The following is a 15661-nucleotide window of genomic DNA, read 5'->3' as shown; positions in this document are numbered from 1 at the left end:
GTTCAGTACAGACACAGAACAGCACGGCCCCTGCACCAGGAAATATAACCCAGCCCTGCCAGTGTCCCCAGGAGCAACAGCAATGCCCGAGAAGGGTTTAAATGTGATATTTGGCATTTCACCACTTGGGGCTGCCGCGCTGAGCCAGGTGCCTCCCCCCACCCCCACTACTCCCCCTGCTGGGGACGCAACATCCCCAGGGAGACACAGCCAGAATGGGGGGAGGGAAGATGGGGGGTGATCAGTGGAACTCGGGGGGGGCACCAAACAACCACCTCCCACAGTGTAAAGTGCCCTGAAGCCCCCCGGCTCCAAACGGAGTGGGGGAGGGGGGTGGATCTGTCCCAGAATGTACAGATTTCCAGGGAAGTGGTTTCACAGCGAGGGGCTCTGTCATTCCTCACCCCCACCCCCCGCAGCTATCCAAACGCAGCTCATCACAGGGAACTGCAGCCAGCACAGCGAGGTCTTCACGCTGAGAGCTCACGAGGAGACGATGGTCGTGCACTGTAATACAGTCACCGGGGCAGCCACACAAGGTACCATCCTGGGGATGGAGACACCCAGGGCCCAAACCACAGCACAGAGCGGTTCCTGGGCACCGAACCCCAGTCTGGGTTCCCCCCTTCCTCCCCATGGATCCCCAGGCCGGCCCCGGCCTCTGTCTCTAGCCCTGGAGTGCTCCTTGCTGGCTGAGCATGTGGTTCTCAGGCTGTGGCCATGGAGCTGACACCTTCGTTCCTGCCTGTCCCACAGCTTGAGCCCTGAGCAGTGAGGAGTTGGGGGCACAGGGGGGAGACGGCTCATGAGAGGGTCTCTGGTATGAAGTGGGCCCAGAGAATAGAAAGAGCAAGGATGCCCTAGTCTAGCTAGACCCCCAAATGGCAATGTGGGGGACCAGGGTAACATGTACCCTCAGCTGCCATATTCAGGGCCCCGAATCCTCCAGCACCAGGGGAAGCTCATCCCTGGCCAGCCCCTCTCCTGGTCTCGCTGAGAAAATCTGTATCTTCATCTCAGCATCCTGCAGCTGGATGTTTCCAGCCAGTTAGTCCAGTGGCTAAATCTTCAGAGTTGTGGCCAGGATCCTGGGTTCCATTCCCAGATCTGCCACAGACTCACTGTGACCCCTGGGCACCTGGCAGGCTCATTCTTTGCCATAGCGACTCCATCTCCCTAACGAGGGATCATCTCTCCCAGCTGGTGTGGGGGCTGCTGCTTTTATTTCCTACTCCACCCTGGATTCCATCATCAGTGCGAGACGTCTCAGCGAGGGAAATCTACCAGCTGGTGGGAAGCTGGAGAAGAGTCACCTCAACTCCAGGGTGGTGAGTGGGGCCGTCAGAGACGGGAGACCCATTAACCTCTCCAGACCCGCAAACTTCACCCTGCGCCACAGACAGGTGCGTGGAGGGAGATCCCCTCGCTTTGCTCCCTATCTGAGGCTCCAGAGGGGCATATAGAAGGTACCATCTCCTTCTGGGCATTTGGACCGTGCTGCCTTTCTGGCTCCCAATGGTCCTGAGAAGAGGAGGCCTCCTTATTCCTGACGCGTTGGGGCTGTTTTACTGGAGGAGGTTACTGGGGGTTGCACCACGACACAGGGCTGTGCAACATGCTGTAGGGAAGAGGTGGGCAAACTACAGCCTGCGGGCTGCATCCAGACGGGAAGCCATTTGAAGACAGCACACGAGCTCCCACTGGGGTTGGGGGCCGCACCACACAGCTCGGCCCCACTCTGGTCAGAGTGTTAAGTCGGGGGAGACAGACCACGTGGCTCAGCTCTGCTCTGGCCAGGGCATTGCTGGGTCAAGAGCCTCACCACACGACTCCCAGAAGCCACTGCATGGCCCCACTCCGGCTCCTACACGCTCCAATGGCCCCCTCCGGTGCTCCAATGGGAGCTGCAGGGGTGGTGCCTGCGGATGGGTCAGCATGCAGAGCCGCCTGGCCACGCCTCTGCATAGGAGCTGGAGTAGGGACATGCCACTGCTTCTGGGAGCTGCTTGAGTTAAGCACCGCTCAGCCCCTGCACCCCTCAGGCTCTCCCGGCGCCCCAACCCTTGCCACAGCCCTGACCCCCTCCCGCTCTCCAAACCCCTTGATCCCAGCCCGGAGCACTCTCCCAAACCTCTCATCCGCAGCCCCACCCCAGAGCCTGCACCCCCAAACAAAGCCCTCAGCCCCTCCCACACCCTAACCCCAATTTTGTGAGCATTCATGGCCCATCTTATAATTTCTATTCCATGATATGGCCCTCGGACCAAAAAGTTTGTCCACCTCTACTCCAGGGTAACAGCTCCGCCTAGCTCACTCCTGAGCCGGAATACCGGGAAAGCCACTTTCTGTAGATAGTGGGGTTCAGGGAATCAGCAGGAAACACTTAGATACGGTAATGAAGTGGTTAGGGTGCCCATGTGTATGTGTGCACTCAGCACTGCCTTCTGCTGGATGCTGTTGGAACTGCTCAGCCATGTGCCATATTCCTTATTGTGCTAACGGCTAGCAAGGATTTATTACCCTTTTGCTCCAATAGCAGGGCCTGGGCTTTTGCAGCAGCAAGATCTGTGTTCTCTCTCCGCTGTCACCGGGATGGCTCCAGTGGGCACTGGGGGCTGCCTGGGGAGAGCCGTGGAGCTGTCAGTGGCCTCAGGTTTGCTATAGACATGTGATAACAGAAACGACGTTCTGTGGTCCCGTGAGGATGAGGATGATTCTGTTGTGTTTCCAGGCCAAAAAAGAGGAGGAAGAGGCTCTCTGCGTCTACTGGAAAGTGGTGGCCGAGAGCAGCAGCTGGTCTCCGGACGGCTGCACCGCCGTGCACAGGAACAGCACTCACACCACCTGCAGCTGTGACCATCTCTCCAGCTTCGCCGTCCTAATGGCTCCCACCACAGTGACAGTATCTCACCATGAGACTCGGGTCACAGGGCTGGACCCTGAGCTCTGCCCTCAGCCGTGGGCAAAGCTCTCCCTGGAGCGACTGGAGGCTTTGCTGGGGAAAAGGCTGAGTCGGAGCCGAGGGGGCTGGGCTGGGGTCACTGGTGATTCTCCCTTTGCTGTGTTTCAGGAGAGCTACCCACTGACCATCATCACCTACATGGGACTGACCCTCTCCTTGCTGTGCCTCTTCCTGGCCATCCTCACCTTCCTCCTGTGCCGCTCCATCCGCAACGTCAGCACCTCCCTCCACCTGCAGCTCTGCCTCTGCCTCTTCCTGGCCGACCTGCTCTTCCTCACCACGGTGACCCGCATCCGCACTCAGGTACGGCCTGATTCTCCCCTGCTCTGTTCCTCCACTTGCAGCAGGGCTGGGGTGTGTGGCTTTGAACCCCTTGTGCTCCCTGGATTCTGGGCTGTGCAGGACATGGGGGGATTCCCACAGGGATGGTTCCACCCCGTTAGGCCCCCTCACACTGGGCACAGTGCTCTGAGTGTCCCCAACCCCTGGAGTTCAGCCAGTTCTATCCCTATGTCACAGTCTCCCTGTGCCTCAATTCCTCTCTTACGTGACTTGCCCAAGGTCACCCAGTGACTCTGTGGCAGGGCTGGGAACAGAACCTGGATCCCCTGAGCCCTGCTCCCCTGCTCTAACCACTAATCTTTGCTCCCTTCCTGGATCAGCAATGTGCACCCGCAGGACCCTCAATAGACCGAGGAACCTGCCGTCTCTGGGTCACGGAGCGCTGTACCTGGAGAGCTGTGCTAGCAGGAATCCAGGTGTGACCCCCCACAGCAGGTCTCCCCCATACTCAGCATTTCCCTTCCCCAACGCAATGTCCCTGGGCTCTCTGTCTTCCCCAGGTGGCGTGTGCTGTCATTGCTGGCCTCCTGCACTACCTCTTCCTGGCCTGCTTCAGCTGGATGTTCCTGGAGGGGCTGCACCTCTTCCTCACCATCAGGAACCTGCAGGTCCTGAATTACACCAGCGCCAGCCGGTTCAAGAAGAGATTCATGTACCCGTTCGGCTACGGATTCCCAGCCCTGGTGGTGGCTATTTCTGCAGCGGTGAATCCTGGTGGCTACGGAACTTCCAAACAGTATGTGCAGCGCCCATCCCGAAGGGGAGCTGGGATGTGGCTTCCATGTGCTTGTCCGGCTCACCCCAGATCTGACTTGAACCTAGATTTCCTGGCTCGCCCTCCCTGGGAGCTGAATGTCCCCTTGGGACCCTTCCCATCCCCAGGGACACTAAGCTGCCCCAGCACTGCAGTTGAGTTGCCCCCTGTCAGACATCTACACTCCTCACCCCACTGATGATGCGGAAGAACAAGCCAGAAAGATCCCAGCTTGACTCCCAGCTCCCAGGCTGGGTTTGTGGGGCTGGTGGGTAGGAAACAAATGCACCTTCTTCCTGTGTGCAAATCCCTGAGCATCCCCTCTCTAAAGTGAGCGACTCCACTAAAACAGGGTGTGGCGTGTTCTAGACACCCCAGGTGAGATCCTCAGCTGGTGTAAATCAGAGCAGCTCCACTTCCTTCAGTGCAGCTAGGCCAATGTCCCTCCGCTGCATGTCTGGCCCCCATCAATACTGCGCCCACCCACCAGAAAGGGTCATGTGAGGAGGTGGAAGAGGAAGTGGTGGCTGGAAGCAGGAGATGCTGAGGTACATGGGAAGGGCTGTTTGCCTGGTGCCCGCAAGAGAGTCGGCCATGTCACAGGCAGGCTGAGATCCATCTCGCTTTTGAGACGCAGCTGCCCTGTGACACCCCCTCTCTGCCCCCGGGGCTGACAAAGGGCAGTAACCTCATTAAAGTCACCTTCTTCTTCCTCCCTCCCTGTAGCTGCTGGCTCAGCCTGGACAGAGGCTTTCATTGGAGCTTCCTGGGTCCAGTCTGTGCCATAATCCTGGTGGGTACCTCACAGAACCACAGGGCCCCATTCTCCTCGCACCTCTGTGACCCCATTGATTTCAGTGAAGCAGGGAGGGAAACGTGGCCCATAAATCACAAGGAAAGACCCAGTTAGGTCCCACCTGGCTCATCTGCTGTAGTCAGTCCCGGGATTAGTCCCTGTGCTGTATCCCCAGGCCTACAGCCGTTACTCGGGCACAGCTCCCAGGGACGTCAGCAGGAGTTTTGCCAAGTGAAGACAGAAGAGTTTGGTCTAGTCGAGTTAATGACCCAAGGAACAAGGAAGGGAGAGGGCTCTGCTCTGCAGTGGTTTTTGTAGGGCGGAAACAAATGTCCCTCCATATTCCTCCCTACCCCCTGGTGAAGTTGGGGAGGGCGGGCAGGGGGATTTGTTACAGCCTGGAAGTGGCAGGAAGTACTGTAGAGGTAGGATCTGGAATCTCTGAGCCGGATCCTGCTCTCAGTTACACCAGTGTAAACCCAAAATAACTCCTGACTGCACTGGAGAGGCTCCATATTTAACTCCGAGCAGCCTCTGGCCTCTGTGATCCCATTGATCCATCTCAGCCCTGGCTGTGCTGCCAGCTCCACACATGGGGTGGGACCAGGAGCTTCCAGGGGATAATACAGGAGAGGGGATGATTCCCACGAGAAATGAGGAGTCCCTGGTTCTGCAGTGTTTGGCTCGGTCCCCTGGGGTCGTTCTCTGCCTCAGCTGGAGTCACTGGCACCGGATGGGATGTTTTACAGGAAATATTTCCCACTCTTCCCATAGATAAATATAATGTTCTTTGTGCTGACCCTGTGGATCCTGAGAAACAGACTCTCCTCCCTCAATGCAGATGTGTCCACCCTCAGAGACCACAGGTGAGAAGGAAACAAAACAATCCTGGAGGGTCAGATGTCTTGGTTTGGAAGGTCCTTAGCACCGGAGGGTGTGAAGGATTCCAGGAGGGGAACAGCATATCTAGGATCCATGGGAACGAATTCCCAGTGTGTTTGCATTGACAGTAACCCTGTCCCACATAGGAAAGCAGGGGCCGGTAGTTCCACCCCACTCTGCCCGGATCGCCTGACCCAGGAGGGTCCTCAAGGAATCAATCCTGAACCACTTAAAGGAGGGGAAAGTGATCAGGAACAGTCAGCATGGATTGACCAAGGGCAAGTTTTGCCTGACTAACCTAATTGCCTTCTATGATGAGAGAACCGGCTCTGTGGATGAGGGGAAAGCAGTGGATGTGCTATTTCTGGACTTTAGCAAAGCTTTTGATACAGTCTCCCACAGTATTCTTGCCAGCAAGTTAAAGAAGTATGGTCTGGATGAATGGACGATAAGGTGGATAGAAAACTGGCTAGATGGTCGGGCTCAACGGGTAGTGATCAATGGTTCCATGTCTAGTTGGCAGCCGGTATCAAGTGGAGTGCCCCAAGGGTCGGTGCTGGGGCCGGTTTTATTCAATATCTTCATTAACGATCTGGAGGATGGTGTGGACTGCACCCTTAGCAAGTTTGCCGATGACACTAAACTGGGAGGAGTGGTTGATACGCTGGAGGGTAGGGCTAGGATACAGACGGACCTAGACAAATTAGAGGATTGGGCCAAAAGAAATATGATGAGGTTCAACAAGGACAAGTGCAGAGTCCTGCACTTAGGATGGAAGAATCCCATGCACTGCTACAGACTAGGGACCGAATGGCTGGTCAGCAGTTCTGCAGAAAAGGACCTAGGGGTTACGGTGGATGAAAAGCTGAATATGAGTCAACAGTGTGCCCTTGTTGCCAAGAAGGCTAATGGCATTTTGGGTTGTATAAGTAGGGGCATTTCCAGCAGATCGAGGGATGTGATCATTCCCCTCTACTCAGCACTGGTGAGGCCTCATTTGGAGTACTGTGTCCAGTTTTGGGCCCCACACTACAAGGAGGATGTGGATAAATTGGAGAGAGTCCAGCGGAGGGCAACAAAAATGATTAGGGGACTGGAGCACATGACTTACGAGGAGAGGCTGAGGGAACTGGGCTTGTTCAGTCTGCAGAGAGAAGAATGAGGGGGGATTTGATAGCTGCTTTCAACTACCTGAAAGGGGGTTCCAAAGAGGATGGATCTAGACTGTTCTCAGTGGTAGAAGATGACAGAACAAGGAGTAATGGTCTCAAGTTGCAGAAGGGGAGGTTTAGGTTGGATATTAGGAAAAACTTTTTCACTAGTAGGGTGGTGAAGAACTGGAATGGGTTACCTAGGGAGGTGGTGGAATCTCCTTCCTTAGAAGTTTTTAAGGTCAGGCTTGACAAAGCCCTGGCTGGGATGATTTAGTTGGGTTTGGTCCTGCTTTGAGCAGGGGGTTGGACTAGATGACCTCCTGAGGTTCCTTCCAACCCTGAGATTCTATGATTCAATTGCTCTCCATAGGGTTATTGTAACGGGATCTCTCCATCTGCCTTTACCCAGGTTACTGACCTTTAAAGCCATCGCCCAGCTCTTCCTTCTGGGCTGCACATGGAGCCTTGGTCTCCTCCAAATCGGCCCAGCAGCCGCGGTCATGGCGTATTTATTCACCATCGTCAACAGCCTGCAGGGAGCCTTCATCTTCTCCTCAATCACCAGGTAATTCCCACAGCCCGTCAGCGCCCACCCAGCACCTTCACCGGCCTCGCGGTGGCCATGTCTGATCTTCTCTGTGTTAGTTACATAGTGCAGTGACTGTGTCCCTCCCTCTCCAGGTGAGACAGGAGTACAGGAGATGGATCAAGGGATTCCGAATGTTCAGCATGAAATCTCAGACATACGATCTGTCCATGTCTGCTGTCCCCACCACCAGCACCAAGACGGTAAGAGGTCCTCTGCTCTGCTCCAATACCAGCCTATGACACAGTCATCTCTAGCTGGGTCTCATCACTGCTGTAAAGGTGCTTTGTCCCCCGAATGACTCAGGATTGGTTATGAGCCAGCTGGGAAGGTCACTGCAAGTGTCAGTGAGAGTCGGTCACTATTGAGGGGTATCCTAGATGTCTTAGGCACCAGAACAGAATGTCCTGTCCTGGCCCCTCTGCGTTGCCTTCCCTTGGCTCTCCTGGGAGCTCCAGGGGTCACTCACTGTGGACTAGGCAGGCATTGGCTCTTGTGGTGTAATGATCTGATTATATCAGATTGTCCCCTGGGACTGAAACCTTGTCAGTGCAGACGGATCATCCCCAATGGGCAGTCAGCACCGTTAAGAATTTCTCTTGGCTCCATTATCCCTATGGGTCAGGATCCAGGGTCTTTGTGTGTCGCCTCCCAGAGACAACCCACCAGTTCGCACTTTACACTCTCAGTGGACTTGGAACCTACTGTCATTTTTCTGCTTTTCTTGCCAGGACTAACCCTTCTGCCAGGCGGAGTCGGCAGCAACCAGGGCCGGGGTCAATACCTAGGAGTTCCAATACAAAACCGAACCAGCTGGAGCCCCTGTGACATTGCGCTCCATATGCTTTATGGAAATATGCTTAGGAATATGACAAAACTGGTATATACTTTACGCTAAATACCCCTTCTATGGTGTCTTTAGACAGCTTGTAATCTGCTAAGTGTGTTCATACTATTAGTTTGCATGTGTTATTTCTATACCTGGAGTTAGAAGAATAATATATAAACTTGTATCACTGATGAAAAACATTAAGTGGAGGCCATTAAGGGTCTATTCTGGGCTGGGGATTATTGGGGGACAGAGCTAATTGTGACATCACAGTAGCCTTAGCCACGAGCAAACTCCTACCTCAGAATATATTGGGCAGTGCCCTTTGCCGCAGTTTCTCCCCTTGCGGTGTGGAAGTCCAACAAATGCTCCTTTAACCTGCCTTTAGGCTTCCCTTCCCCTGCACCCCCCTCACAGCTGCTGTCTTTAGTTGGCGAAGGCCCAGAGTTCAGAGCATTCATGTGAGTTCAACTCCCGCCAGAGGGGTGGGAGGTGGGGAGATGATGTTGAGAAATGCCTCGGCTGCTGCTGCCACCACCACGTATACAAGTGAGGTCTGGTCTGAGCTACAGACCTATATCAGTGTGTCTGCTCAGCTCTGCCTTTACACAATGGGGAGGGAGAGGGTGAAATGGCGTCTAGGACTCTTTAGGCAGAGCCCACACCCAGGATACAGACACCTGTCCAGACCCTCTTTCTCTCTCACTCTCAGGGGATTTGGCATCTCTACCCCCCTGCTTAGCAAGTGAGGGTCAATCAGGGCAGGCTAAGCACCGTTCTGCTGCCCTTTCCTCACACAGTCAGGGTGACAACCTGCCATTCCCCTGCACTCCCTACTAAAGTGATTTGTAACCCAACTCCATCCAAAAGGGTCACTTTGGCAAAGCAGTTCCCTCTGCTGAGTTCCTAGGCACAGTAGGGTGCTTAGGCAAACACAGTCTGCTCCTGGAGTCTGTTCCCCCAGCTCATCACTCCACGTCAGAGGGGAGCTCAGTCCGACCCCCCTCTACACAGCAATGAAGAACGTGGAGGGAAAGCGGAGCCTTGTGTGTCTGAAACACCTCCCTGCTCCCGCCCAGCTCCAGACACTGCAGCCTTCACATGGGAGAGGAAGTTGCTGGTTCATTACAAACAGCTGATTGCTGCTCCTCGAGGTGGGGGAAGGGAGCAGGCTCTGTCTTTCCTGGGTGTGGGAACCCTGTTGGAACCACCCCCAGCAGCTGGAATATTCCACAGAAAAATTAGGCGTAACCCCATTGATTTCAGTAGAGTTACTCCTGCCCTGCACCCGGGTAAATGAGAGCAGTAGCTGGCCCACCTCAGCACCACACTGGTGTCCCGCAGCTCTGACTCATCTCCCAAAGCCCTGGGAAGTGGCCAGTCTCCAGTCTTAAGGAGGATTCTCAAGGGAAGGAATAACTGATGTCCAGGTCACTAGGACATTACAAGGCCTTATGGTTGAGGAGATACCAAGAGCCTTTCAGATCCAGAGCAGCAGCTGACCCCTTGTTGAGGAGAGGGGCCAGACCAGCCTGTGTTGGACCTGCACCCTAGGACTACCTACCTCTTCTGTAGCTCATTTCCTCAGAAGGTCTCAATGTCCTTTACAAAGGAGGCCATTATCAGTATCCCCATGTTACATAAAGTTCCTGGGACGCAAGTGGCAAGTTTTGGAATTGAAGGGCTGGGAAGCACAGTCCCTGGGGATTGTTAGATGGTGTTGGCTGACTCTCCACACCCGAGTCTGGTGACATGGAGCTGAGCTGCCTCCACACTACAAAACGTTTGGTTGGACTTCAGCTCTGACCCACTCCTAGCAGGCTCTCCAAGCCTGAGTCAAACTAACTTCTATGTGGACAGAAGTGGGGCTTGGTCTTAAACGTGAGTCAGAGCCCTGGCTGTGTAAACATAGCACTGGGGTCTACCCTTCAGGAGAGCCAGATTTCCAAATAGGCATTTCTCTACAAAACCCGCTACCTATGCCCAGGTAAGGGTTCTGATGTATAGACCCAAACTCTGCATCAGTTCCACCAGGATTTCATCTACTGACTGATCGTGCTGGGGGCTCTGCCTGTCTCCAGCACTCAGGACCCTGAGCTACCACCATCACCTGGGAACCCCGACCAGTTCAAGCCTCATGGAGTGGGTGAGATCCATCTCACTCTCTGTTTTCTTTCCTACCTCAGGTATTAACCTTTAAAATGTAACTGTTGTGTTTGTTTAGCCCTCCTGGTGTGGTTATCACTATGATTCAATCAATGACTTTTATGGTTCAGCTGGTTGCTTTTCTCTCTCTCTGAATTTTACTCTTTGTATTTTAGCTTCCCCCATTTACTCTGCAGCGACGCTTCTTGTACCTAAGCTAAAGATCCCTGTAGTACCCCAAAATATACTGTGGGGTTTGCTCATCAAGTGGGTTACTACCAGTACAATTGTAATGTGAATGCGTGATAGGGATGTGTTAAACTTGGGGAACATGGGTGGGGAGGGAGCAGCTGAAAGTGGAGCTCAATCCAGCCTATTGAGACCAGGAGCACATAAGGGTACCAGCTTGAAAGTGCTGCTTAACCCAGCCCATTGAGTACAGGAACACATGAGGGGATCAGCTGGAGAGTGCTGATTGACCTGGTCCTCTCAGACTTGCTCTGCTAGTGTGTGTGTGCACATGTTCATCCAGTTCTAAGGCTGGAAGAACCCAGCCCTGGGGAATCAAGGTCCTGCAGGAGAGCTCCATTGGGAGGGGACTTGCAGAAGGAAGGAGCAGAGCTCCATGTGAACACACAAGTGACTTTCACAGCACGTTAATAGAATTACAGAAGCCCCTCCCCCAGAAGAATAACCCTGATAAATGAACCTACCCCCAAAGTAACGGGCACATCTGGGAACAGCCTGCAAAAAGCCCTTTTCTTTCCTCAGGAACGTTGGATCCCAGGCATGTTGGTTAATGCTGCTGGGAGATTGCTTTAGGTGAAAAACTGCCGTAATAATTGATTTTAGACTCTAAGAAGCATGTTGTGATTTTCATTTTATATGTAACCAGTTCTGTTTCCATGATCTTGACTCACTACCTCTTAAATCTTAATCTTTGGTAACGAATTTAGGATTATCCACTATATATATGTCTCAGTGCTGTGAGGTTATAAAGATCTGATCCTGAGCTGTACCAATCAAGCTGTTTAGATTCTATTCCCCGGTAATTTCTGTGAGTGTCCTGTGACAGTAATCTGATGCTACTGGGGGACACTTTCAGAGGGGCTTGGGGGCTGCAGTGCCATTACTGTTACCGTGCAAAGTGGAGCAAGGGCTGGCAGAGCCCTGTGGAGATTGGTAGGCTGGCTAACAGACCGGTGGTGTTATGCTCAACTAGATATCAGCTCCCTGAGAAAATCTTCCTCGCCGGATGGGTAACAAAGTGACTCAGAGCCTGGGCACCCAAGAAAGCTGCACACATACCCTGTAACCTGCTTTCTCCTCCAGGGGCCTCTTTATCTTAGCCAACCTCAAATATGTTCAAACCATGTTCAAATATGTTAAGGACTGTTATAAAAAGGACCCCGCTCAACTGTTCTCCATGTGCACTGGACGTAGGAGAAGTAGGTATCAGCTTAATCTGCAGCAAGGGAGATTTAAGTTAGATATTCGGAAAAACTTTCTCACTATAAAGATAGTTAAGTTCTGGAATAGGCTTCAAAGGGAGGTTGTGGAATCCCCATGATTGGAGGTTTTAAGAACCCATTGACAAAGAGCTGTCAGGGACGGTCTAAGTATAGTGCTGATGGGATGATATTTCTAGGACCCTCCCAGCCCTACATTTCTAGGACTCTCTGAACTGTGGAGTTTAACTGGTGAGCCCTCAGTGAATGCCCCATCAGCCTTCACCCAGCTCTAGTCCAATGTGAATTATTAACAAAAGGAGCTGGCCCTTAAGAAGCCACAAGACCAGTGAGCACAGCAGGACATACCCTGTCAGAGATACCCAATGACAGTCGTTCCCTTGTAGTGCAGTGGGGGAAGCTAGGGAATCCAATGGTTCCTCTCCGATAAAGTCTTGCAGTTCACAAACAGGGACTTGGCGTAGAAAAGCAGAGATGCCTTCCCTCACACACTATTACAGGCACCGAGCCTAAGTCTGTAAGTAAACAGACGCTGTTCACAGATAGCCTTCTGACCCACAAATAGGCTAGACAGGAGGGAGGATAACTCACCAGAACACAGTCCATCCCACTTACAACCCAGAATTCATCAGCAACACTGAACTCCCAGAAAAACAAAGATGAGAATATGATTAAGAACCAAACCCCAGGCCACTAACTACAGGGATTAGATCTAGCTTTGTGGGGACTGCGGAAGAGTGGTTAGAGACCCCAGAGAGGCGCTGAGCTGAGGTCTTCGTCCAGCTCCACGGAGAAAGGGCAAAGGAGGAAGCCCCCACATCATGGTTACAGAGGACATTGAGGAAGCCCCAATTCTCTGAAAGACGAAATCAGGCCTCTGAGCAATTGAAACAGATACTTCAAACAGTTTAATAGGAAATATGTACACAGTATATACAAAATCCAGAGCTGGGTTATTTACATATGATCTTGTTTGTGAGATACATGGCCAGCACCTGAAAAAGAAATGTGAAGAGTCATCAGTATTTGTCCAGTGCCCCTTAATACACATAAACAGAGTGCAGAATACTAGGGAATAACAAAATGAAAACATAGACTGGGAATAAGCTGCTGGATACGGTATAGAAAACAATCACCAAAACAGGAAACACTACAAGATTAGGGGAACCCATATTACTTAATAGAGTCACTTTTGAATTAGCAGAATGTGTCAATTCAACAGGGGTCTCTATTGGTTTCCTTCCAATATTCAACTGTTACAGGAACGTTGTCTCCCCATTGAGAACTATAAGCAATTACACCCCAAACTCCCTCTGCCTTTCGCCTCCTCTGCTAACTGCTGCCTGGTGAATCTCACAAGCCCTGCACCCAAGGGGACAGTAAGCTGAGAATGAGGTGGTGATGGAGACTAGAAACCTGACCATTCAGTGACCTTTTGATATGAGGTGAAGGATCATAGTAGCTAACTTTGGAGGATGAGTTATATCTGCTGAGCGCCTTCTCTGAAGGGCAGAGCATCCTTATCTCCCAATAACATCAGTGGGAGTTTGAGAACACTCAGCAACTCATAGGCTTGGGCAAGACAAATACAAAGGCCTTGGGTGGCTAAAGTTAAGCACTAAAATCTGCAGGTAGATGCCTAAATACCCATTATAGCCACCTGCAGAGGTGCTGATTAGGGCACTTAAATCTCTATCAGCTTTGTGGTGTTTCAAATAGATATTTGAAAAACAAGGGGACTGATGTTTAAAGGCATATTTGGCCTTTGGTTGCCATTAGACAACTTTATGCCAGGGGAGTGGGTTTTCCAAACCCGGATACCTGAACTCAGACTCCTAACAACCATGGGTAGGTGCATCAGTAGGGGTGGGGTTAGTTGTAAAGTCACCCTTTTGCTGCCCTATGTTGCAGGGGAGCAGGGCTAAGTAGCCATAAAGCTGCCCTAAGAGGCAGCTAGGAATTCCCCAGCATGTGCAAATCCCTAACACCCAGAGAACCAGCATAGAGAGTGTACAGCCAGTGTAGCTGGCTGTATGTCACCAACTCCTAGCTTCCTACCCAAGTATATGGTGTGTGAGCTGGGAACAGAAGATGGCACACACAGTGTGCGTTGTGCTACAGCTATCTCCAGTGTAGCAATGGCTGTTACAAGACAGCGTAATTTAGAACAGCCCAGAGTCTAGAGCTCGGGTGTATTTGAGGATCTGGGCCAGTACTTGGCTGTTACTATAGCAATGACCCCTGAGCAAGCAGTATAATGTACATGCTTATCAATGAGCTTGTCCAGAGGCTGCATGTCCATCAGAATGACTAGATGTCCTGATGTGTAATAAAAACGCTTTGAGTAATAAAAATCAACCCAGGCTACTTTACAGGGCCTGATCCTTCTCTCACTTACAGCATCTGAGCAGTAGGACAACGGCGAATACTGCCCAGGATTATAGTTGTCTCTGTCTTCTTCCATTTTTGGGTAGCGGGAGCGAGGAGTATAAAGGCCCTACTGTCAATCAAAACTTAACCCCACCTCTTGACCCAATAAGCCCTGCCCACTGGTCATCAGAAGCCTCACCGCATGGGGTATTACTTTGGGTGTCAAGGAGGACACATGACCGAAGCAAGGTGTGTCATGTGACCCTCTAAGAACTCCTTCCACTATACCAATCAGGATAGATTTTGCCCGATAGGAACACCCCGAGAGAAGATTTAACCAACCAGGGGAGTTCCGGGTTTGTGTGACCTCTAAGAACTTCTCCCACTGCCCTCTACAAATCGGGAGGGGCTTCAGCCACTAGAGAGAACCCTGAGATGACATTAGACCAATTGTGGGGAATTCTGGGGCTGGGTGCCCATCTAGAAGTGTAACGTGTGACCAATCAAGGAACACGTCCCACCACCCTCTACCAGTCGCGATGGGTTTCAAGCTGCAGAGGACTGCCCTGAAAGGAGATTTGACCAAAACAGGGCAGGTTCTGGGATGGGGTGACCACCCAGAAGAGGGTTGTGTGACCCCTCTAAGAACTCCTCCCAATGCCCTCTGCCAATCAGAGTGCCGCACCATCACCCCACAAGTCCCAGAGCTGGACAGAGGAGGCTATCTCTTACCAAGACGACATGTTTCAGAAATTGTGGAAAGGCTGAGAGGAAACGTGGACTCCTTTACCACCCCCCTGAGAACTTCAGACTTTGTTTTAGCCCCGCGAACCTTTGGACTTATGTGGACAAAGTGCTACAGCAGCAACAGTTCTGAAGAGGATGAGGGAACAGCCAAGGGGATTCCTTTGGCCCAGCCATTGATGGATACGCCAGAACCTGAACCCAAAGCCCAACCATTCACGAGACACACCAATGAGCATGGCGGCCACTCATTGTCCACCACCCTGGAGGAGGAAGGCGATCATTGCTTGGGGGAGTTACCGGCGGACAAGCTGAATGGAAAAGACATCGCTCAGTTAAATGAATGATTAAGAAGCAACAGTTGATGATGAGGTGTAATGAGGTTAGGAACCTGGGGTTGTGTAAATGTAAAAAACAAGCAGTGAGAACTTACACTTGTTTCTTGTCTGAGACAGCTCGATGATGCCTTTCTAGAGGACCCGGAGGCCCTGGACAACATTGCATCAAGCAGCAAAGATGAACCGGGCCCGCCTTGTTTTTGCTGAACGCCGCTAAAAATTGTTGAAGAGGACTTCGAGGATGAAGGTTATAAGGAGTTTAAGAGAAGGTTTGGCATGGAACTCGCTGA

At 52.2% G+C, this 15661-nt stretch overlaps 2 protein-coding genes across 4 annotated transcripts in view; one reads left to right on the top strand and one right to left on the bottom strand.

Annotated features, from left to right (window-relative positions):
* LOC120391375 (adhesion G protein-coupled receptor E3-like) overlaps window positions 1-8906 on the top strand; it is a 326462-nt gene extending 317556 nt beyond the window's left edge. The window contains exons 18-19 of the mRNA XM_039515002.1: window positions 7572-7679; window positions 8208-8906. Of these exons, the coding sequence (XP_039370936.1) occupies window positions 7572-7679; window positions 8208-8213 (114 nt within the window). The 3' untranslated portion in view covers window positions 8214-8906. The remainder of the gene's footprint in view (window positions 1-7571; window positions 7680-8207) is intronic.
* LOC120391388 (maestro heat-like repeat-containing protein family member 2A) overlaps window positions 1-15661 on the bottom strand; it is a 257457-nt gene that overhangs the window by 78818 nt on the left and 162978 nt on the right. The window lies entirely within an intron of this gene.

The sequence above is a fragment of the Mauremys reevesii genome, linkage group 25, assembly GCF_016161935.1.
Source record: "Mauremys reevesii isolate NIE-2019 linkage group 25, ASM1616193v1, whole genome shotgun sequence".
Taxonomy (NCBI): domain Eukaryota; kingdom Metazoa; phylum Chordata; order Testudines; family Geoemydidae; genus Mauremys; species Mauremys reevesii.
The sequence above is the reverse complement of the archived record's forward strand: the minus strand, read 5'-3'. Positions and strand labels throughout refer to the sequence as shown.